This window comes from Raphanus sativus, chromosome 7, assembly GCF_000801105.2.
Source record: "Raphanus sativus cultivar WK10039 chromosome 7, ASM80110v3, whole genome shotgun sequence".
In the NCBI taxonomy this organism is placed as follows: Eukaryota; Viridiplantae; Streptophyta; class Magnoliopsida; order Brassicales; family Brassicaceae; genus Raphanus; species Raphanus sativus.
Genome location: NC_079517.1, coordinates 5,497,284 through 5,517,744, shown reverse-complemented (window position 1 = coordinate 5,517,744; position 20,461 = coordinate 5,497,284). Strand labels below are relative to the sequence as shown.

The 20,461-nt window shown below is 33.7% G+C and overlaps 5 protein-coding genes and 1 non-coding gene across 8 annotated transcripts; 1 reads left to right on the top strand and 5 right to left on the bottom strand.

The window, feature by feature from the left end:
- Positions 1-1,787: 1,787 nt before the first annotated feature.
- LOC108814320 (nucleolin 1-like) lies at positions 1,788-3,457 on the bottom strand. 2 transcript variants are annotated; one of them, XR_001943635.2, is made up of 7 exons: positions 3,312-3,457; positions 3,164-3,228; positions 2,927-3,070; positions 2,730-2,855; positions 2,305-2,398; positions 2,033-2,197; positions 1,788-1,960 (listed from the first exon to the last, which is right to left on the bottom strand). XR_001943635.2 is itself a non-coding variant. In XM_018586864.2 (7 exons), exons 1-7 carry the CDS (start codon positions 3,339-3,341, stop codon positions 1,957-1,959), a joined length of 654 nt encoding a protein of 217 aa, XP_018442366.1. In that variant the 5' UTR covers positions 3,342-3,453; the 3' UTR covers positions 1,788-1,956. The 2 variants fall into 2 exon arrangements, 1 of the variants encoding a protein (XP_018442366.1); XM_018586864.2 differs by having other exon boundaries at positions 2,279-2,398; positions 3,312-3,453.
- A 426-nt stretch (positions 3,458-3,883) lies between these two features.
- Positions 3,884-6,335, bottom strand: LOC108814322 (nucleolin 1-like). Its single transcript, XM_018586866.2, has 8 exons — positions 5,657-6,335; positions 5,251-5,564; positions 5,090-5,151; positions 4,899-4,989; positions 4,688-4,810; positions 4,487-4,606; positions 4,229-4,395; positions 3,884-4,123 (listed from the first exon to the last, which is right to left on the bottom strand). Exons 4-8 carry the CDS (start codon positions 4,916-4,918, stop codon positions 4,119-4,121), a joined length of 435 nt encoding a protein of 144 aa, XP_018442368.1. The 5' UTR covers positions 4,919-4,989; positions 5,090-5,151; positions 5,251-5,564; positions 5,657-6,335; the 3' UTR covers positions 3,884-4,118.
- Positions 6,236-6,317, bottom strand: TRNAS-GCU (transfer RNA serine (anticodon GCU)). The gene has a single exon. It is a non-coding gene; the product is annotated as a tRNA-Ser (tRNA).
- Positions 6,336-6,445: 110 nt separating the features above from the next.
- Positions 6,446-7,853, bottom strand: LOC108814321 (thioredoxin-like 3-1, chloroplastic). Of its 2 annotated transcripts, none has more exons than XM_056990290.1 (5): positions 7,395-7,853; positions 7,069-7,143; positions 6,911-6,977; positions 6,789-6,831; positions 6,446-6,677 (listed from the first exon to the last, which is right to left on the bottom strand). In XM_056990290.1, exons 1-5 carry the CDS (start codon positions 7,697-7,699, stop codon positions 6,613-6,615), a joined length of 555 nt encoding a protein of 184 aa, XP_056846270.1. In that variant the 5' UTR covers positions 7,700-7,853; the 3' UTR covers positions 6,446-6,612. The 2 variants fall into 2 exon arrangements, with proteins under 2 accessions (XP_056846270.1, XP_018442367.1); XM_018586865.2 differs by having other exon boundaries at positions 6,789-6,806; positions 7,395-7,850.
- Positions 7,854-9,385: 1,532 nt separating this feature from the next.
- Positions 9,386-12,210, top strand: LOC108817571 (protein trichome birefringence). Its single transcript, XM_018590299.2, has 5 exons — positions 9,386-10,492; positions 10,571-10,763; positions 10,857-11,050; positions 11,143-11,663; positions 11,763-12,210. Exons 1-4 carry the CDS (start codon positions 9,588-9,590, stop codon positions 11,654-11,656), a joined length of 1,806 nt encoding a protein of 601 aa, XP_018445801.1. The 5' UTR covers positions 9,386-9,587; the 3' UTR covers positions 11,657-11,663; positions 11,763-12,210.
- A 3,313-nt stretch (positions 12,211-15,523) lies between these two features.
- Positions 15,524-18,773, bottom strand: LOC108814259 (homeobox-leucine zipper protein HAT14). The gene is made up of 4 exons (XM_018586793.2): positions 18,341-18,773; positions 17,650-17,969; positions 17,461-17,540; positions 15,524-16,125 (listed from the first exon to the last, which is right to left on the bottom strand). The coding sequence occupies exons 1-4, from the start codon at positions 18,660-18,662 to the stop codon at positions 15,825-15,827; spliced, it is 1,023 nt and encodes a 340-aa protein (XP_018442295.1). The 5' UTR covers positions 18,663-18,773; the 3' UTR covers positions 15,524-15,824.
- Positions 18,774-20,461: the final 1,688 nt, after the last annotated feature.

The window sequence follows — 20,461 nt, the reverse complement described above, 5'->3', positions numbered from 1 at the left end:
GTTATTTTTTTATAATTAATAGTATATATATACACATATAATAATTATCTATCTATCTATCTTCTATACTATTATTTGCGAAGTAAATTTTCGCAACGGAGCTCCCACGTTAAAAGTTAGAGCGGTTAATGTCTTTGTTACCCTTAGTGATTTTATATAAAATTTATTATATAATTAAAAACAAATTTTAAGTTAATAATATTATTATTTATATGTTATATTGGATTATAAATTAATATTTTCAAAAATATAAAGATAATGCTTATATATATTATGTTGTTATCTGAAAATAATATTTTTTAGTTTAAAAGTTAAAAACGAATTTTAAGTTAATATATAATATTATTATTAATATGTTATAATAGATTATAAATTAATATTTTCAAAAATATAAAGTTAATTCTTATATATATTATGTTGTTATCTGAAACTAATGTCTTTGTTACCCTTAATAATTTTATATATAATTTATTATATGATAAAAAGAATTTTAAGTTTATTATTTATATGTTATATTAGATTATAAATTAATATTTTCAAAAATATAAAGATAATTCTTATATATATTATGTTGTTATCTGAAAATAATATTTTTTTAATTTAAAAGTTAAAAACGAATTTCAAGTTAGTAATATTATTAATTATATGTTATATTAGATTATAAATTAATATTTTCAAAAATATAAAGATAATTCTTATATATATTATGTTGTCATCTGAAAATAATATTTTTAATTTAAAAGTTAAAAACGAATTTAAAGTTTAATAATATATATTTAAATGTTATATTACATTATAAATTAATATTGTAAAAATAAAAATAATAATTCTTATATATATATATATTATTTTACAACAAGAATTCTTATATATATAGTGTTGTATCTGGAAATTTTTTTTTTCAATTTTAAAACTTAAAAACGAATTTTACTTTAATAATATTATTATTAATATGTTATAATAGATTATAAATTAATATTGTCAGAAATAAAAAGATAATTCTTATATATTGTATTGTTATTTGAAAATTTATCTTTTAATTATAGAAGTTAAAAATTAAGATATACACCAGTTTACAATTAAATATTAATCAATGAAAAACATTTGTATAAATATATTTTCTAAAATATTTCAAGTATGTGAGTGTTTTAAAAATTCTAATACAATAATAAATATATATTTTTATCAAAATATTTGATCATATACAGTATAACCTCTTTAAATTAATAATCTATAAATTAATATAATTTCATAGTCTCATACTGAGTTTTTGGTTCAATTAGTATTTCGTTAAATTAATATTCTCTATAAATTAATAAAAAATTATAGTTTTGGTGTAGTCCTAACATTATTAATTTATATAAGTTTCACTGTATAAAAGTTTGATGTTTAATTTAGATTTTTTGAAAACATAAATAATAATTTATTATAATGATTTTTGAATTAATAAATATACATCAATAAATATTTGAAAGAAAATTATGCCCGCATGTGCGGACAAACCACCTAGTTACATAAAATATACAGTATATTCTAGCTATGTTGTTACTATGTGCATTCCCTTAATTTTTTTTTCTACTATGGACATGCTCCCTAGTTACCCTTTACTTTTTGGTATTGATTATTTTTATTAATAGATTCATTGATTGAACAAAAAATAATTTCAAATTAAATTTTAACATTGCTACAATTATACAAGTGGCTAGTTGTGGCTATAATACCCACAAATATAGTTTGTCGTTTTTTTTATTTTTTTTCTTTGGATCTAGGGTCTTGTCCCGTAGAAAGGTATTTATAATTGATCTTTTTTTTAAATAGGAATTCGATATTATCTAGTTTGAAATCCAGAAGACAGAAAATAGCATAAAAAGTACTAGAGTAGATGGTTGCACTATTTCACAAAGATACAAACAATGTAGATGCTCGTCTTTGTTTTCTCGGTCATATTTAGCCTCGTTACCTAAAATAAACAAGGTAGGTTTTACTTTGTTAGTTACCAAGAAACAAGAAATCTGAATCAAAATTTATATACCTGGGCCAGCCATAATAACGACGACGAGGGTGGACAGTGTATACTGTCTTGCAGGGAATAAGCTTAACAAGTATTTTGCATCCTCCCATGAAGGACCCATCGAGATCCAGCACCTTGTCTTCTGCACCTTCTCCATAAAGAGACACAGAAGCTACACCAATGGTGCTGTTAAAAAAAAAATCAAAACAAAGACAAGTTAGGCATTTGCTTTAATAAAAAGGGGCTGAAGCTAAGCCATGCACAAACCTCTTGTAAAACATGATATCCCTGACCTGTCCACATGAAGAGAAATGATTAAACAACATTCTCTTGATATCAGTCTTCCCAAGACCAGTGTCATATCCTTGAACAAAGGCAACAGGGTACCTGCAATAATGTGGATAGGATGCATTACTAATATAGAGACGGATCCTAGGAAAGCATTGAGAGTAGAGCCTAGGTTAGAAGTGTACGTATGTGTTAGCTACAGACGTTTAACTATTTCTATGGTTAGTCTATAGATTATATAGAGTAGAATCGTATACAACACTAATATAGTCAGCTATATACACATTGATAAAATCCAAAACACCAATACAAACATCTTGAAAACAAAATAACTAACTCCAATTGCTCAAATCCAACAACACCTAAAACTAACTCTCGAAAGAAAGAGAATACCAACCAAAAAAAAAAAGAAATTCTCTGTGTTACCTACCAGTCTGCATCTTCCGGAAAAGGATTAGGCTCAACAATGACATTCCATCCTCCAACGTCAGTTCCACTAAGTTGCATAGCCTTGTCAACTGTGCCTTGTCCTCCCAGAAAATAAATAAAACCAAAGCTGTGAAACAAAAGAAAACCAATGTTAGCGCATATAAAAGCTTGAGCTGAGTAGTAGTAAGTCTCACAAACCTGTTGAGAATGTTATCATCGAGTACGAGGACATAAACATCAGTGATCTCTCCACATGAAGAGAAATGTTTTCTCAGCGAGCTTTCCACATCATCCTGGGGAAGGTCAGTGCTATATCCCATTACACGAATTCTCCCAATGTCGCTGCAATAATTTGACAAATTTAATAACTCAAAAGTGATAAAGAACAAACAAACAAACCTTACAGAGAGACACAAAAAGCAACAAAATCTTTACCTTTTTCTTGGTCTGGTGGTTCTCTTAGTAGTTTCCCTTTCGTTCAATGTCAGCAGACTCATCCCCTATATGATTACAAAAGAGCTAATAAATCAGAAACAATCGAGGTTAAGAGATCTGACTACGAAGAGGATAGGAAGAAGATTACTTTTGTCGCGCATCCCTCCGTTGGAGACATGTTGAGAAGATCGGCTTAGTTAGGTTTCCGATGAGGTGGCGTTTTTTCTTGGGATCTAGGGTCTTGTCCCGTAGAAAGGTATTTATAATTGATTTTTTTTTTAAAATAGGAATTCGATATTATCTAACCTTTTTTTTTGAAACACTTTTTTTGGCCTGTCAAGGACCTTGATATTTTACACTTTTAGGTATCTTGGTTTCCAAGAAAGGTATTTATAATTGTTTTTATTTTACTTTTTTGTTTGTCGTTATCTAACTAATTTATACTCCTTGGGTTAGTATATTTTCTGAACAGACGCTTGGGCATTGAATTCATGGAAGATCAATTCAATAAAAAATGGATTGTAGCGTATGAAGTGTACCTGACAGATGGAGCTTGTCCAACTATTGAAAATCAGGCATGCTAAAGAGCTTAGACATTGCTCTCCAGTTTCAAGTTTAAACATATTTATAATTCGAGTAGTTTTTTAGGAATCTTTCCTCTCAAAACTGAGGACGAGAAAAATAGAAAGATGCAAAGTTCAAATTAGGTAGCTGCTGATAATGATTATGGAGCTTCTACTGTAAAGGTCGAAGCATAAAACACACTACTTAAAAGAGTTACAATGAAAGCATTAGAGTATATTTTAAAATCCAGAACACAAAAAAGCATATAAAAGGGAATAGAGTAAAAAGGTTGCATTTATTTCACAAAGATACAAACAACGTGGAGCTTGTCTGTCTTCTCACAGTAGATCAGAGAGAGCTTTTCTACTCTTTAGAAGTCATCCTAGCCTTGTTAACCTGAAATAAACAACCAAGGTTCTACTTTGTTTTTTTTTTGTTTTTTTTAATAAATGGTTCTACTTAGTTAAGAAGAAGCAGGAATCAAGAATCAAAATAATGTACCTGGATAATAAGTACGGTTACGACGAGGACGAGGGTGGACACTGTAAACAGTCGGCACAGTATAAAGCTTAACACTTATTTTGCGTCCAACCATGTTGCTCCCATCAAGATACATCACCTTTTCTTCAGCATCTTCTCCATAAAGGTCTACAACAGCTGCACCAATGCTGTAATAAAAATTCAAATCAAAGACAGTCCTCCTCTAAGTTAAGCATTTGATTTAATAAAAAGGGAGGAAGAACTAAGCCATGCACAGACCTTTCGTGAACATTGATTCTAGTGACCTCTCCACATGAAGAGAAATGTTCAAACAACATTTTCTCGATATCAGCTTTATCAAGAAGAGTGTCATAACCTTGAACAATTACAGCAGGGAGACTGCAATAATATGGATAAATATATTGTCAACACATCTTGAAAGAACCTGAATACCAAAGATCAAATATTCATCTGTGTTACCAGCCCGCATGTTCGTTTAACGGATAAGGCTCAGCAATGACGGTCCATCCTCCCACGTCAATTCCACTAAGTTGCGAGGCCTTGTCCACTGCGCCTTCTCCAAGAAAATAAATAAAACCAAAACTGTGAAACAATAAAAAATAAATAAATAAACGTTAGCATATTATAAACTGGAATTGAGCTGAGAATACAAGAGGAAAGAGCCGCAAACCTGTGTAGACCATCTTTCATTTCGCGGATATAAACATCTGTGATCTCTCAGGTCAGTGTTATATCCTCTTACGCGAATCCTCCCTATGTCGCTGCAAGAATTTGATTACACACGAGACTTAACGACAACTATTACCAACGTGATAAAGAACCAACACAATCTTGCAGAAAGAAGGAAATCAATTATTTTACCGCTTTTTTGGTCTGGTTCTCTTAGTATGATCACTTTCGTCCAATGTCAGCAGACTCATCCCCTATGTTACCAAAAAGAAAATCTAATCAGAAACCATCCCTTGAGAAACAACCAGAGGTTAAAAGATAGAGTAAGAAGAAAGCTATAAGAATAAGATTACTTTGATCGCGGATCTCTCCATTGTAGACAAGTTGAGAAGATAGGTTTGGCAAGGGCTTCGAGAGACGGCACACTTTTAGGTATCTTGGTTCCCAAGAAAGGTGTTTATACTCCGTGAGCTTAGTATATATTCTCAACAAACTATTGGGCCTTAACTAAGCCCACGTAGCATGAGTCAAGATATGGACGGTATTGCAAAGGAATACACAACCTCGCTAGATGCGTTCCTGTCTCTTCTGCCTCTCCAACAAACTGTAGATCTCAAGTTCCTCTTCTTCCGGCTTGACTTCACTGAGTTCTACAGTCGGTTGCATTCTAAAAGACAAGAAAGTTGAAAGAGTATCGAGTTTAGTTGAAAAAGCATATTCCACAGTAGCAAGAGAAGAAGACATGCTCTTTTGACTAACCGCTGACTGCAGCATGGGCTTGCGGAGGATCTGTTTCTTATTTATGAGACTGCCGCATAGTTCTTCTGTCATTTGCACAGTTTGCTGTTTCAGAGTTTGGGATTGGGAAACAGATTCTGTGTTAGTAAAATGGGGAAGATTTGTGTTTGAATCTATGCCGTAACCGTAAGTCTTTAGTTCTTTTCTTATGTTTTTGTTTTCCCCATGTGGTTTCTGGAAGCTCTGTTTGAGCTTTCGCTAATTTGTACAATTTGTTTCATGACTTGGTTTATTGATATCAAGTTGTGATTGTGCATGAATGTGATCCAGCATTAACACTAGCTTTCTCATGAAAATCTATAATTACCTTCTGTGAGTCATGCATCTTTATCTCAAACCTGATTTTAGATCCACATAAGGCAATGATCTTCATTCCCATTGCTCTCTGTAATTGAAGCATTTAAAGTAATTGTGTAAGAAACACACGTTAGTTGACGTTACGGTCGGTTTATCAGTTCTTTTGGCAAGTGAGAGACTGTCAGACAACAGAATGGAGGCTTAACCAAAAAAGTTATTAAAACAACGAAAGGAAAAAAAACACGTCGCCTGAGAGATTCGAACTCTCGCGGGGAAACCCCATGTACTTAGCAGGCACACGCCTTAACCACTCGGCCAAAGCGACGGTTGTGATACAGACATTAGACGCATTAAATATCTTATGTCTTTTTGTTGCCTATGTACTACTTCAGCTAAAGTGTGTACTACTGATTATTGTCTTGTATGTCATCTATTCGCAAACAAACTGTTGAAAACTGAAAACACAGCTTATCATTTTTAGTTCTCTTTCTCCATTCTATATGTCTCAAATATCAAAAATGCAAATTTTAAAAACTACTGTACAAATTAACAGAAAAGATGAGGAAGAGAAAAAAAAAGAAGAGAATCAGACATATTTGTTGATCAATTCTCTGACTTCTTCAATAACAAGCCATCCTTTGTGACCTCCTATCACTTCCTCTTGCATCTCCCCTTCCTTCCACAACTGCACCCACTCAATTCTCTCTCAGTTACATAAATATTATCATTAATACTTTCATTTACCATTCATAACGTTTCTTACTGTTAAAACAACTTGTAAAACAAGAAAGCATACCTGAATGGTAGGCATTTTCTGCATTATACATGAGTATGGAAAACTGATTCAGATTTGGCAAAAAGAAACACCAAACAAAAAAGAATGGTAAAAAACATGTTTGATTGTTTCAAGCATCTTACCGAGATGTTGCCACGCTTCACCAAAGTTTGAGGGACCTTGTTCACATCCACGTAGTAAAACTTTGTTCTGTTTTTGTTGTTGTTGTAATATTCATTTCAGCTCAACAACAGAACTAGAACTTTGCAGTAACATTATTGTAAGTTTGTTATGAGCTTACCTGTTATTATATTCCGCTGCCAATTTCTCCAACTTAGGCTTCAAGTAAATACATTTCCGACACCAAGAAGCCATCCTGTTCACATAGGTTTTGATTGGTTAATGACCGAATTGTGAAAATTGATAAGTTGGAAAAAAATCAGTAAAATGATGGTGGAAATGATCTAGCCAGAATGTAATCTAACAAGTAACAATAAAAATAACAAATTGTTCCAAGTTTTGACCATATAAGTTTGAGGTTTGAAGTCATGGCTGCCATCTCTAATCAAAGATTATACAGATATATATATATATATATATATATATGATTTTGGTGTGTTTGTTTACCATTCGATGATGATAGGCTGAGAGAGGTTGCGTGCGTCGGAGAGAACAGCTTCAAGCTCATCAACGTCATTAATGGGTACCATCTCCACAGTCTCAGGCTGTGATACGTTTGACCAAAAAGCTTTTAACCTCCACTCTTTTTCTACTTGTGACCTCCCAAGCTTTTCATGATTGTAAACCTTCACACAGAAAAACCCACACTTCTTCTCCGTATTCAAACTCTCTTTCCTCCAGAATTGTTCCTTTTTGTAATTACTGTGACCTTGTCTCGTTAACATCTGAGGGTTTGATGCTAGAGCTGCCATTCTTTTGTGTGTGTGTTTTTAAATCTTTTCGAAGGAAGAGATATCTGATGAAATATTCTAAAGTTTACATTATGACATAATTAAAGATATTTTTTGCTTTGAGAAGAAATGTGAGGAGATGGAGAGAGAGCTTATCCAGAAGATGGATGAGTTGGAAAAGTGCCACCGATGAGCAAGTAGCCGGCCGGTGGGGTCCACTTCTCTTCGATATTTTGCAAACTATGGAAATCAAATGTAAGTTAAGCTTTTATAAAACAAATTAAATTGCCTCGTTTTGTTAAAAGGATTTAGAACCGTGTCAATATGTGAATGCCATGCACATATTATTCTTTTGAAAAATCTTATTCCATAAAAAATGATGAACGGCCGTACCCGTATCCAATAATGGAATCCAAAACTCTATCTAGTACTTTTTGAAAATAAGTACATATTTAAAAGATATGTTTGCTAAAAGATTCTCCAATAGCTGGTGAAACGCGTTTCGAAGAAAAATTGCAGAAGATTAGTTCAGAGTTGAGACTCGATACAGTAGATAGAGTAGAGGAAACGGTCCCACGCGCTAAGGCATTTTTTATAGACGCGAGGGAACCACCACCATTTCTCCGAGCACTTTCCTCTTGATTTACCCAAACATTGTCACCTTACTTAAGTAACTACGAAATCAAAATTTAACAAGTAGCTAGATACAAACCACAATGAATAAGACTCAAGTCACAGATTCTACTTTCATTAGAGGGTTCTGCCATATCTGACATTCAACTCGGCCATTTCAACACTATAAGATAAACATGGGTCACAATATCTCCATCAGAAAAGTTCAATACGTACTAATAGCTTAAATAGCTTCTCCGCGCGTCTGAACTTATGTGTTCCGGTTGTTATATGCGCTTTGGAGCTTACATCTTTTACATGAAACACTCTCGGATCAAAAATGATAAAACACTATAATATTTTTAAGAATACGCATATATCAATTATCACATTTCTTTAAACATTTAAGATATGATTCAAAGATAAATATCAATATATAGGATTAATGGTAATATTAGTGGAACCATTTGCTGTCCATTAACCGTTAAGATAATTCAGACACTTGTGTTGCTATACCTAACATGGGGTAGGAGTAGAGTTAACATAGGAAAATACGTGACAACGTTTGGTATTTTGATATGTATTCCACATATTTGCACCTTTTGTAAGATAGACAAGACTCAAGAGAAGGCCACTGATACGGGCTCCTCTTAAATGAATTTGTATTAATCAATAAGGCCACCAAACTGTTATTCTGCTTGTGGCAAACAACCTACAATCGTATTTGATTTTGACTTTGATCATATTTGCCTCGTAGATCTTCTTTCCGTATTTTATTTCATGATTAGTCCATAGTTTTTGACTATTATAACGTTAACATTAAAAACAGATTAGACTAGTTACTTATCGTCCGGATCGGTGATTGCTTATTACTCGGATCCAGATCCACAAACCTGTGGACATCTATATACAACTATACAAAGCATATACTGGCGATACAAAAATTCGAATCTGGAACCACCGACACGCGCTTTCAGAGTGGTGTTTCCGTAATTAACTTAAAAACAGAGGGGTAGTTAATAGATAAGTCTCCACTTTAAGTCATCCTCTCTAACGGTGTCGTCTAGATTATTCCCCGTGTTTTTTTTTTCTTTTTTTCTAAAGTCATCTCTTTTCTTTAACACTTCAAGTTCGGACACACATCTCTGCACTTCTTTCTCTCTCTAAACCCTAAATAAAAGCACCACATCTCTTACCGAACCACTAAAACACTCGTCACGCGCCACGAACTCCCTCCACATTCCCCACTTATTACTGTCTCTCTCTCTCTCTCTCTCCCCCTCTCCCCTCTCCGTCTATGGCGTCGGACGCCGTCAAGTATACGCCGATTCACAACGGAACAACCACTACAACAACAACCGCCGCAGCAGCCGAAATCAAGAGCTTCTTCTCCGCCGTGAAACCGAGAAAAACCTCAACTTTCGCTTACGCCTTTGTGATCACCTTCGTATGCTTCACTCTGTTCTTTGCCTTTAGTCCTTCTACAAACTCGTCTTCCCCTTGGTTCTCCAACATCTTCTCTTCCTTCTCCTCCACCACCGCTCCTTCATCATCAGACAACAACACTTCCGGATCTCACTTCTCTTCGATCTTCTCCTACATCATCCCTAACATCACTTCAACTGTTCCCACCAACGGATCTACCGACGCCACCAACAGTACTTCGCAAGCACCGATTGCTAAAGACAAAACCTTTAAATCTCCGGTCGTAAACGGAACCAACCCAGTTGCCAAAAACACTACTTTACGAGCTCCGCCGCCGGAAAATCCAACTCCGGTTGCTAAAAACGCAACCTTTGAATCTCCGGTCGTAAACGGAACCAAACCTCTGCTTCCAGATAAGTCCCCGACAGGATCGAGCAATCAGACACGAACCATCACCACCGACGATGTTCGAAACCATACATCAGCTCAATCTCCGTCGAAAGCGCCCGCGTCGGTGAATCCGACAGCCAATTCCAGCTCGTCAAGCAGCAAAGGTGATTCGGTTCCTTCGGTGAAGCAAGAGATAGAGAAATGGAGCGCGTCTCTGAAAGACTGCGAGTTCTTCGACGGGGAGTGGATCAAGGACGAAACGTACCCGCTTTACAAACCAGGCTCGTGTAAGCTCATCGACGAGCAATTCAACTGTATCTCAAACGGAAGACCCGACAAGGATTTTCAGAAACTCAAGTGGAAACCTAAGAAATGTAGTTTACCAAGGTACTTACTTTACTTTGTCTTAGAATCTTTAAAAATTAAAAACCAACAATGATATATATATATAATGAAAAATTGAAGGTTGAATGGAGGTATATTGCTGGAGATGCTAAGAGGAAGGAGGCTAGTGTTCGTGGGGGATTCTCTAAACAGGAACATGTGGGAGTCTTTGGTTTGTATACTTAAAGGGTCAGTGAAAGATGAGAGTAAAGTCTATGAAGCTAGAGGCAGACATCATTTTCGTGGCGAGGCTGAGTACTCCTTCGTCTTCCATGTAAAAAAGGCTTCCTCTTACACCGATTGGTTTGGTTTTCTAGAATATACTTCTAAGTAAAGGTTTTCATATCGTTTTTTTTTTCTAAAATAGGATTACAATTGCACTGTGGAGTTCTTTGTTTCACCCTTCTTGGTTCAAGAAACGGAGATCGTTGACAAGAAGGGAACAAAGAAGGAGACTCTTCGACTTGATTTGGTTGGGAAGTCCTCAGAGCAATACAAAGGAGCTGATATTATAGTCTTTAATACCGGACATTGGTGGACTCACGAGAAAACATCCAAAGGGTACACAAAAAAAAACTACTAATCTATAATGGGAACTGCTCTGTCTTTGTGTTGTGTAATATAGAACTGATATTGTTGGTTGGTTTTAAAAGGGAGGATTATTATCAAGAAGGAAGCAATGTGTATCACGAACTCGCTGTACTCGAAGCGTTCCGTAAAGCGTTAACCACATGGGGTCGATGGGTCGAGAAGAACGTGAATCCGAACAAGTCCCTCGTCTTCTTCCGGGGCTACTCCGCCTCGCATTTCAGCGGCGGGCAATGGAACTCGGGAGGAGCATGCGACAGCGAAACGGAACCGATCAAGAACGAGACGTACCTAACGCCGTACCCGTCTAAAATGAAGGTGCTGGAGAGAGTGTTGAGGGGTATGAGAACGCCCGTCACGTATCTAAACATCACCAGATTGACGGATTACAGGAAGGATGGCCACCCGTCTGTGTACAGGAAGCATAGCTTATCGGACAGAGAAAAGAAAGCGCCGCTGCTGTACCAAGACTGCAGCCACTGGTGCCTCCCGGGAGTTCCTGACTCTTGGAACGAGATACTGTACGCCGAGCTGCTCGTCAAACTCAATCAGCTTGGCCAAACACGACGGAATCCTTAAAAAAGAGGTATTTTACATCTCAGACCACTTGTTTGGTCTCAATACTTTGGTTTCTTCTGTATGATTAGATCTAAGCCCTGTTCTTTTTCTTGACGCGGTGCGGCAGCGTCAAGCGTATCAAAATAATGCCTAATTAAGTTTCTTGAGGCTTAAGGACGTGGAGAATAAATTGCAGCCACATCTGCGTTTGATTACGAAGGCAATTCCGATGAACGCAGGCAAACCCGATGAACGCTGATTTTCTCTGCGTCAATAATATCACCGGCGACACTCCGCAAAATAACCGCAGCCACACAAATAAGAAAAGGCGATGGTGTTAACTATAATATTTTCTTCCTGTTTTTAAGCCGCTGACGCTGCCGCACCGCGTCAAGAAAAAGAACAGGCCTTAGGTTTACTTTGATATATTTGCCACTATTTTGTTGTAAATGTTTATACCTCCAAAGAGAAGTTACGTATCAGTATTTTTTATAATCGAATGGGTTGCATTAATCGCTGTTAAAATTGTTTGATTATCTCTATATAGAGCATGGCTTTGCGTCTTCTTTGTTTTATTTGTTTGCGTCTTCTATTACTATATTAATGTGTACACGAGCCTACGAGGTTGAGCATTGTTCTTATTTTTGTGGTTGAAATAAAGTTAATAGTTGTAGGAATAATGTAAATGTAAACGCAAGAAATTGCGTTTTGGAACGCTATGGATGTGACAGATTGTCGACCACCGACAGTTGGATTATACTACTTTATAGGATTTGTCCAGTTTCGGAAAAAAAAAAATATAGGAGTTGAAGACAATGGGTTTGGTCATGACGTTCACATGGGATGTTTGGACTTGTTTAGAAAAGGTTCGTTAAGTCAACTGCTTTTATGAGTTCAGTGCGATGGGATCCAACCTGGTGCAAGTTGTTTTTTTTCACGTTGCGTACTTCTTACATGTTTAACTAAGCGTAAGAGTTAAGACGTGTGGCTATTTGATTGGAGACTGGGAAAAAGCAGATACTAAGATTATGGATGCTTAAACTGAAGAAATCGGGAAGTATCTGAAGTACGCAGTACGACACTTGGCCGTTGTACAAAATTGCTTTATCTAATGAAAATGTATCAACTGACATTTTATTGCGGCCTGCAAGACCAATGCGATCATCTCAGTAATTTCGGTGCATGTAGATCAAAACAATCGATACTAGGCATGCGATTTGCCAGAGAAGGCTGCCAAAGAGAACACCCAAATATCCTTTCTTGGCTAGACCTAAGAGCATCTCCAATGTATTACTCCAAATTTACTCCAAAATGGAGTAAGGTTTTACTCTAATGTATTACTCCATTTTTTACTCCAAAATAGTTAATAATTGTTAATAATATCTTATACTTATAAAAGTTTACCAATTAACCCCAACTATTTTATGTTTGCAAAAATGCCTTAAAATATATTTTATTTAAATTAAACATTTATTATTAAAAGGTACAAGAAATCATAAAAATAGAATAAAACATAATATATAAATTGGTTCAATAGGCATTAGAATATTTTTCCCACAGATGATCAACTAATGCATTTCGTAATGAAAAATGAGCTTCTTTATCTTTGATAATCCTAAATCGAGCAAGAAAATTTTGAAATCGGACATTTTCATCTTCTGCAGTTTCGATCTCTGGAGGTGGAGCTTCTCTTGCAACTTCAATTGGTGCATCGAATTCACGCTCATCCTCAATTATCATGTTGTGTAAAATTATACATGTAGTCATGATGTCATGCAACACATTTTTTTTTCCAAAAACGAACAGGTCCTTTCACAATAGCGAAGCGCGACTGTAGAACTCCAAATGCACGTTCAACATCTTTCCTGCATGCTTCTTGTTGCGTTGCAAAATATTTCTTTTTTTGACTCGTTGGCTCTTGAATAGTTTGCACTATGGTCGACCACTTTGGATAAATAATGAAATATCTTGTTTTTATGTTATTCTATTATTTTAAAATATTATTTAAGTAAGAAATAAAAAGATTAAAAGTTTAAAGGACCATTTCATAAATAAAAAAAGTTCAACTCCAAAATGGAGTAATGTGTAAGATTACTCCATAAATGGAGTAACCCTAGCCATTACTCCATTTTGGAGTTGAAAATGGAGTGGGGTTGAAGAGGATTTTACTCCAAAATGATATTTGGAGTAGAAAATAGAGTAGGGTTGGAGATGCCCTAATGATGCAGATAAGTATTTGGAATATTTCCAAATATCTTATTATTTATTTTGTTAAATATATTGCATCAGATAATTACCTTTTATTTGTATTTTCTATATTTTAATGGTTTTCTTATTTTAGTTAAGATTATGATTTTCTAGATTTAAGGATTTATTATAAATATGCATTCAATCCTAAAGTTGTATTCATACTTTGATAATTAATAAATGAGCTTTTGTTTTATACCTTGAAAGAGATTTGATTAAATTCATCTTCTTTGAGTTGCCTTGTTATTGATTTGATTAAATTCATCAATACAGGAAGTTGGTCTCTAGACGCAATCGAAAAAAACTCTTGATTGATCCCAAGAACAGGTCTCTAGAACCCTAAAAGTTATTTGATCGACCGTTAACCCATTCGTACGCTGCGCCAGTTGGTATCAGAGCTTCGTCTCTTTGGTTTCTTAATCAAAGAACGATTTTGGATGTCATGGTGAATGCGAACATCTATCCTATCCAGGACGAAAGTCCTTTTGTTGAGAGAGAAGAAAACTTTGAGATCTATCAAGAGATCTACGGTGATCCGATCTACGACGTCTACGAAGATGATGTCTGTGTTGTCGATTTTGTCTTCAGTGAAGATTCTTTTACAAATTTCGTTTGTGCAAAAATAGGACCGGACGAGATCCGTGCAAAATTCGTATAGGACGAGTTTCGTGCGAATTTCAGGCAAAGTCAAAAGATCAGGCTTTATGCAAATTTCGGATTTGAAGATGCATATTTGAAGATTTCAACCACAAAAAAAACGATTTAAGATTCGAGGACGAATCTTTTCCAACTCGGAGAGAATGATGCAGAGGAAGTTGGTCTCAAAACGCTATCGAAAGAAACTCTTGATTGATCCCAAGAACAGGTCTTTAGAACCCTAAAAGTTCTTTGATCGACCGTTTACCTTATCGTCCGCTGCATCACCGAAACTCTCCATAAGTACTACTACTCTCCTCAGCATTCCAAGTGACAAGGCCCAAGCAAACTTCCGAACCCTAAAAGCATGTCCACTCATCAGTTCTCCGAACAATAGATAAAATACTCTCTCTGTTCATATTAAGTCGTCATTTTAATCTTTTTTTTATCGCATAAAAATATCGTTTTACAATTCTAATACAATTTACACATACTTTCATCTCAATGTTAATTATAAAATACACTAATCTTATAAATAAATATATTCATCTAAAATACTATTAGTTAAATATATAATATTAATGAAAACATAAATGCATTTCAATCAGTTTTTTAAAATGTGCAAATATGTCTAAATGACATTCTTTGTGTTATCGAGTACTGTGAAATCCCACAGCATTCTAATACAATTTACACATACTTTCATCTCAATATTAATTATAAAATACACTAATTTTATAAATAAATATATTCATCTAAAATATTTTTGGTTAAATATATAATATTAATGAAAACATAAATGCATTTCAATTAATTTTTTAAAATGTGCAAAATGTCTAAATGACATTCTTTGTGAAACCGAGTACTCTGAAATCCCACAGCATGCAACTTAGCCTATCATGTACTTCATTTAATAACAGCCTGACTATGTCTTGATGTTGGAGAACAAACTTGGTTAGGATTCTATGCACAAGAAACCATTTTGCCTAAAATAGAATATACAGCTTTACAAAGTATTAATAGATCAAAGCATATAATTTTTTTTTGTTCTCTTTCACTCAATAAACATGTCAAACCATTTTCTTCTATCTGCTTTAACCGGTCCTACCAAACGAAAACAATGCCGAAAAAAAAAATCCAAAAGAAAACCAAACACTAACCGGTAATCATTCTTCTAGACGTCTTTCAAAATAGGAGACGGTCTCAACTACTATGGAAAATAAATCTTAATATATACACAGTTGAAGACCCAATTTAAACCACTCAGCCATTGCTCAAACTGTAACCATTTATTCCGCACGTGCTTTCATGAAACTTGTTTTCCCGTCCCAGGCTTAACCGGAATCAAAGGACTGTGAAATGATGACTTGGACAAGTCGATGTTGTGTGCAGCTGACGTGGAGGGTTGTGAAACTGAGGTAGCAACGCGTTCGCAGGAAGGGCACATAGTGAGAGTGGTGGCTGGAAGCTGCATGCAGAAAGGAGAAGAAGTCTTCAAGGCCCTCAATTCTTTAACCTCTTTTTGAAGCCTCCGGTTTTCTTCGGTTAGTGACTCACAGCATCTCTTTAGGTATTCACAGTCCACTTCCGTTTGCTTCAGCTTTGTCCTGTCAATTACATAAACATAACCCTCGATCGATAAATAATCATCCAGACAAAGTCATATATAAACTCATGTTGCTTCTTGATATGTTGTAGATAAAAGGTTCACTCAAATGAGCACTCTAAGACCATCTCCAATGGTTTACACTATTTTAGAGTAGATTTCACGCTAAAATAGTATCACTCAGAGTATAGTTTTTCTTCAATGGTTTACTCTATATTTGACACTAAAAATAATATTCTTAAATATATTCTTTTCTAATTTTATGACTAATAGCTTTTACTTATAAAACTTACAAATTGATCCATTACATTTTATTTTTCACAAAATTTTCATAAATTATATATCTATATCAAACATTTATTATATTAATAATTATATTACATTATACTAATAGCATAATACATTTTAACTTAAACATCTCCATTAGTGTATGTTTCTCACAAATGATCATTAACGAATTTCAGATTGTGAAATGAATTTTTTATCTAATAAAATTATTTTTATTTTAGTGCTTATTTTCTTTTGCTAATAATAATAAAATTTAAACGTTTATATATATATATATATATATATATATATATATATATATATATATATTGTTTTAAACATAATTATGTGTTGTTAGCATAATTAAATAAAATAAATAGTTAACAAATAAAAATATTGAAAAATAAAAAGACTAAAGTATAAATAAAAAAGTTTCACTCTATAATAGAGTAAGAAATAGAGTTACTCCAAATATTGACTAAGAAATAAAGTTGTACTATTTTAGAGTGGGATATAGAGTGGGGTTGGAGAAAATTTTACTCTATAATAGAGTTTAGTGTGAGAAATAGAGTGGGGTTGGAGATGCCCTAATGGAACTTTGAAAATAATCAAGAAAACTTTTATGAAAGATCAAAAGCTCACCAAGTGATAAAATAAGTTTGATGTAATGTTAGACTATTTTGTATATTTGTATAAGTAGAGTAGTTATGATAAATTGTGAGAACTGAGAAAGAGTTATGATTTGTTTTCTTTTTATAAATAGGTCAGTATAAGCAATTTGGTATATTTATATAAATAGAGTAGTGATGATATTTGGTTACATACTTACATTGTGAGAAAGAGTTATGATTTGTTTCTTTCTATAAATAAGTCAGTATAAGCAATTATCTGTGGAAATGATGAGCAGAAGTGATCTGCTACTTTTGCCCAAAAACTGACAAGAATAGACATGCGACAATGTGTTATTATTACTCGTGATGCATGTCGTCCTCATTCCTTTTTCAGAAATTAATCATCACAAAAAAGCTGTTCACAAAAAGAAAATGAAGCTATAATGACATAAGCTAACCTGGCTCGTCTGTTTTGAAACCAAACTTCAACCTGACGAGGTCGAAGATTCAACTGCTTTGCCAACGCAATCTTTTGCTTCTGCAATGTTTATTTTGCATAAAATAAACAGTAAAAAGGGTAAGATTTGAATTGGAACCCACAAAAATCTAAAGAAATTCAAGAATGTAAATAATTATGGAAGACGAACAGGATTAAGGGTGCTGTGTTCTTTGAAGCTATCTTCAAGAAAAGCAGATTGGTCTTTAGAGAGCCTTAGTTTCTTCCTGGTGGCTCCGTTGTCGTCATCGTTGTCTTCGTTGCTGGCTCTTGAAGTAGATCTCTCAACCTCATCGTTTTCGATATCTCTCTTATTATTTCTTCTCTCATAACCATAACTTTTAATCCCAAAGTCCAACCGAAACGACGACGTTACGCTATCAGGCGGGGACACTGACATACTAAGCGCTGCCTCCTCTTCCTCCTCAGGCACCGTAGCTGCTCCTGAGAGCATCCTTCCTCCTCGCCGACCTATATATTTTAAAACTCCTTATAAAAAATAAATTGTTAAAAAAAAACATAGAACTTAACTGAAACCAAAGCTAATCATCGGGATGTGTGGAATATATAACCGATTAATTTTATAACCTTAAACATCCACAACTAATTTTGTTTTCTACAGAACCTAGGTCTTCTTTCTTGTCACAAATCAGTCAAAGCATAGTTGGAAAATGATTTCAACATCCCATCGACACCTTAATCATAATAATTATAAGTATGACAATAAACTATAATTAATCATATTCTTAATAAATATAAACTATAATTAATCATATTCTTAATAAATATAAGAAAGGAAAACATGTAAGCCAAAATTTTAGTTTATAAACTAAAACCCTTACTATTCTCAGGGAGCCAAGGGAAGTGAAGCTGAAGCTGTAGTGACGGATCTACGGAAGACGAAACCCTAAATCCATCAGAATCATTTGCTTTCGGCGTTGGTTTCCTCTTATTTTTCTTCTTCTCATCTTCTGCCGACGGAGACGATGAGGATGACAACGATCTGTGACCACCAAAACCAAGTACATCTAAACCCATGTTGAACCCAAGATCCTTGTCGGAAGTTGAGGTCGATGAGGCAGAGGGGTTATTATTAGTCTTCGAGGGCTTCTCCATGAAAGAGAACTTGTTAGTATTGTCACCTAGACACAAGGCTAGTTCCATCTCTTGCGAAGGGAATAAGAGCTTGGGAAGAGAAAGAGAGAACAAGAAGATCTGCTTTGGCCTTATGGATTCATGTCGTGAAGTGAAGCCCCACTTCTCTATTTACTTCCAAGTTCAGTCTAATTTATTAATAAAATATACTATATATATCCCCTCGCATTAAAAACAAACTTATAGTTTACTTTTACCAAATAATATAGTTTTGAATTTAATCACACACCTCTATTTAATAGTATATTGGATATGAATATGTATGCATACGTAATGTGGTATTTTGGGGTTGAGATGGAGTTTAGGAAATTGACCGACAACTGCCAATTCACATACGCACGTGAATGCATATAAATATATACCTCATTCTTACACGAGACTGGCGCCTTGTGTGTTTATGTTATTACATATTTCATTACGCATGCAGTCATTGAACTGTATGATATAGGATAATTTTATTAGAGAAATTGATTGGGCTAAAATTGCTACAAGATTAAAGTTAAGGTGCTGAAACTTAATTTGGACTACATGGAAAAGTTCAAAAATCACTTTGATTTAATCTTTTTTTGTTAATGTAGTTGTTAATATAGTATTTTTAGTTATTGATCCACATTAATTATATAATTTAGTGTTTCACTTATTTCTGTAATTTAATTTAGGGGACTAGGACTGGTGTTTCTATTGACGAATCCTCTGCTTTTAAAATAGTTTTTTTTGTGATGATTTTCTGATAGATTTGGCAAATAATTATTTTAAAGAATCTAAAGAAATATTAGAAAGTTACTATGAAAAGAAAGTTTTAGTCAATGAATTTTTGTATCCTATTGCATTTTTATTGATGTCTCCTATATATATGTTATTTTTGTTCACTAGTTATTTATTATAATGTTTTGTGTATCTAGATATTATTGGTGTGTGTTTAGACATTATTAGTAATGAAGTTGTAAATGTTGGACCTTTAAAAAATCTCATTGCAAAAAGAAAATTTTCAACTAAACTAAAATTAACGATTTGTGACAGTAACATATATTCTATTCAACGTTTATTTTAATTTTATATTATTTATTTTATTGATATAATGCTAATTTAAAATTTTAATATTTATTAATATGCTTTAGTATGTAACATGTAGTCTGGATATGAAAGCAAGTATCAGATTTCTTTAAACCGGTTCTATAAATTACTGATAATATGTTTTATTGAATTTTATCTAAATTCTCTGTATAGTTTTATATGGTTAAAAGTATGTATCACTAATTTTTTTTTTTTTTTGTATTTCTTACAGCGTGAGATGAGTGTACTTACAATTGAACCACCAAAAGTAAATCTCATATTTTTGCAAAAGATCTATCATATATTTTTTTCTTTAGAACACTATATAAACATTTTTTAAACAACTGTTTACGAGCCAAAATGTTAAAATTAGAAAAATATCACTGCTTTTAAAATTGAGAGATTTTTTTTGTTAAATTCAAATTTAATCAAGCAAATAATTCAATTTCTAGATAAACGGATCATGTATAAATACTAAGAAAATTAAGCCTGTGCAACAAGAAATTGCAATTTGGTTTAAAAAAAGAAATACACAAAAATGAATGTCATATTTATATCTAATTAAATAAATTAGCATAAATATAAAAGTTAATAGTAAAACAAATTATTTATTAGAGCCCACACCTAGTATAGAATAATAATAATTTTGAAAGATTTACATGTTAGTATTTTTACCAGATCATCTTAAGTTTTCCTTTTTCTAAAAAAAAAAAAATCTCAGAAAAGTATTCCGTTGAACTTTAAGTATACTAAAC

Coding starts and splice junctions, on each gene's coding strand:
- LOC108817571 (XM_018590299.2), top strand. CDS start 9,588: ATGGCGTCGGACGCCGTCAAGTATACGCCGATTCACAACGGAACAACC. Junction 10,493..10,570: donor AAGAAATGTAGTTTACCAAG/GTACTTACTTTA, acceptor GAAAAATTGAAG/GTTGAATGGAGGTATATTGC. Junction 11,051..11,142: donor CACGAGAAAACATCCAAAGG/GTACACAAAAAA, acceptor TGGTTTTAAAAG/GGAGGATTATTATCAAGAAG.
- LOC108814321 (XM_018586865.2), bottom strand. CDS start 7,699: ATGGCAGCTCTAGCATCAAACCCTCAGATGTTAACGAGACAAGGTCAC. Junction 7,144..7,394: donor CAGCCTATCATCATCGAATG/GTAAACAAACAC, acceptor CTATGTGAACAG/GATGGCTTCTTGGTGTCGGA. Junction 6,978..7,068: donor GCAGCGGAATATAATAACAG/GTAAGCTCATAA, acceptor CAACAAAAACAG/AACAAAGTTTTACTACGTGG.
- LOC108814322 (XM_018586866.2), bottom strand. CDS start 4,918: ATGAAAGATGGTCTACACAG. Junction 4,811..4,898: donor ATGAAAGATGGTCTACACAG/GTTTGCGGCTCT, acceptor ATTGTTTCACAG/TTTTGGTTTTATTTATTTTC. Junction 4,607..4,687: donor TTAAACGAACATGCGGGCTG/GTAACACAGATG, acceptor ATATTATTGCAG/TCTCCCTGCTGTAATTGTTC.
- LOC108814259 (XM_018586793.2), bottom strand. CDS start 18,662: ATGGAACTAGCCTTGTGTCTAGGTGACAATACTAACAAGTTCTCTTTC. Junction 17,541..17,649: donor AACACAGCACCCTTAATCCT/GTTCGTCTTCCA, acceptor TAAACATTGCAG/AAGCAAAAGATTGCGTTGGC. Junction 16,126..17,460: donor TTTCAAAACAGACGAGCCAG/GTTAGCTTATGT, acceptor TGTAATTGACAG/GACAAAGCTGAAGCAAACGG.
- LOC108814320 (XM_018586864.2), bottom strand. CDS start 3,341: ATGTCTCCAACGGAGGGATGCGCGACAAAA. Junction 3,071..3,163: donor ACCACCAGACCAAGAAAAAG/GTAAAGATTTTG, acceptor AAATTATTGCAG/CGACATTGGGAGAATTCGTG. Junction 2,856..2,926: donor GATGATAACATTCTCAACAG/GTTTGTGAGACT, acceptor TTTGTTTCACAG/CTTTGGTTTTATTTATTTTC.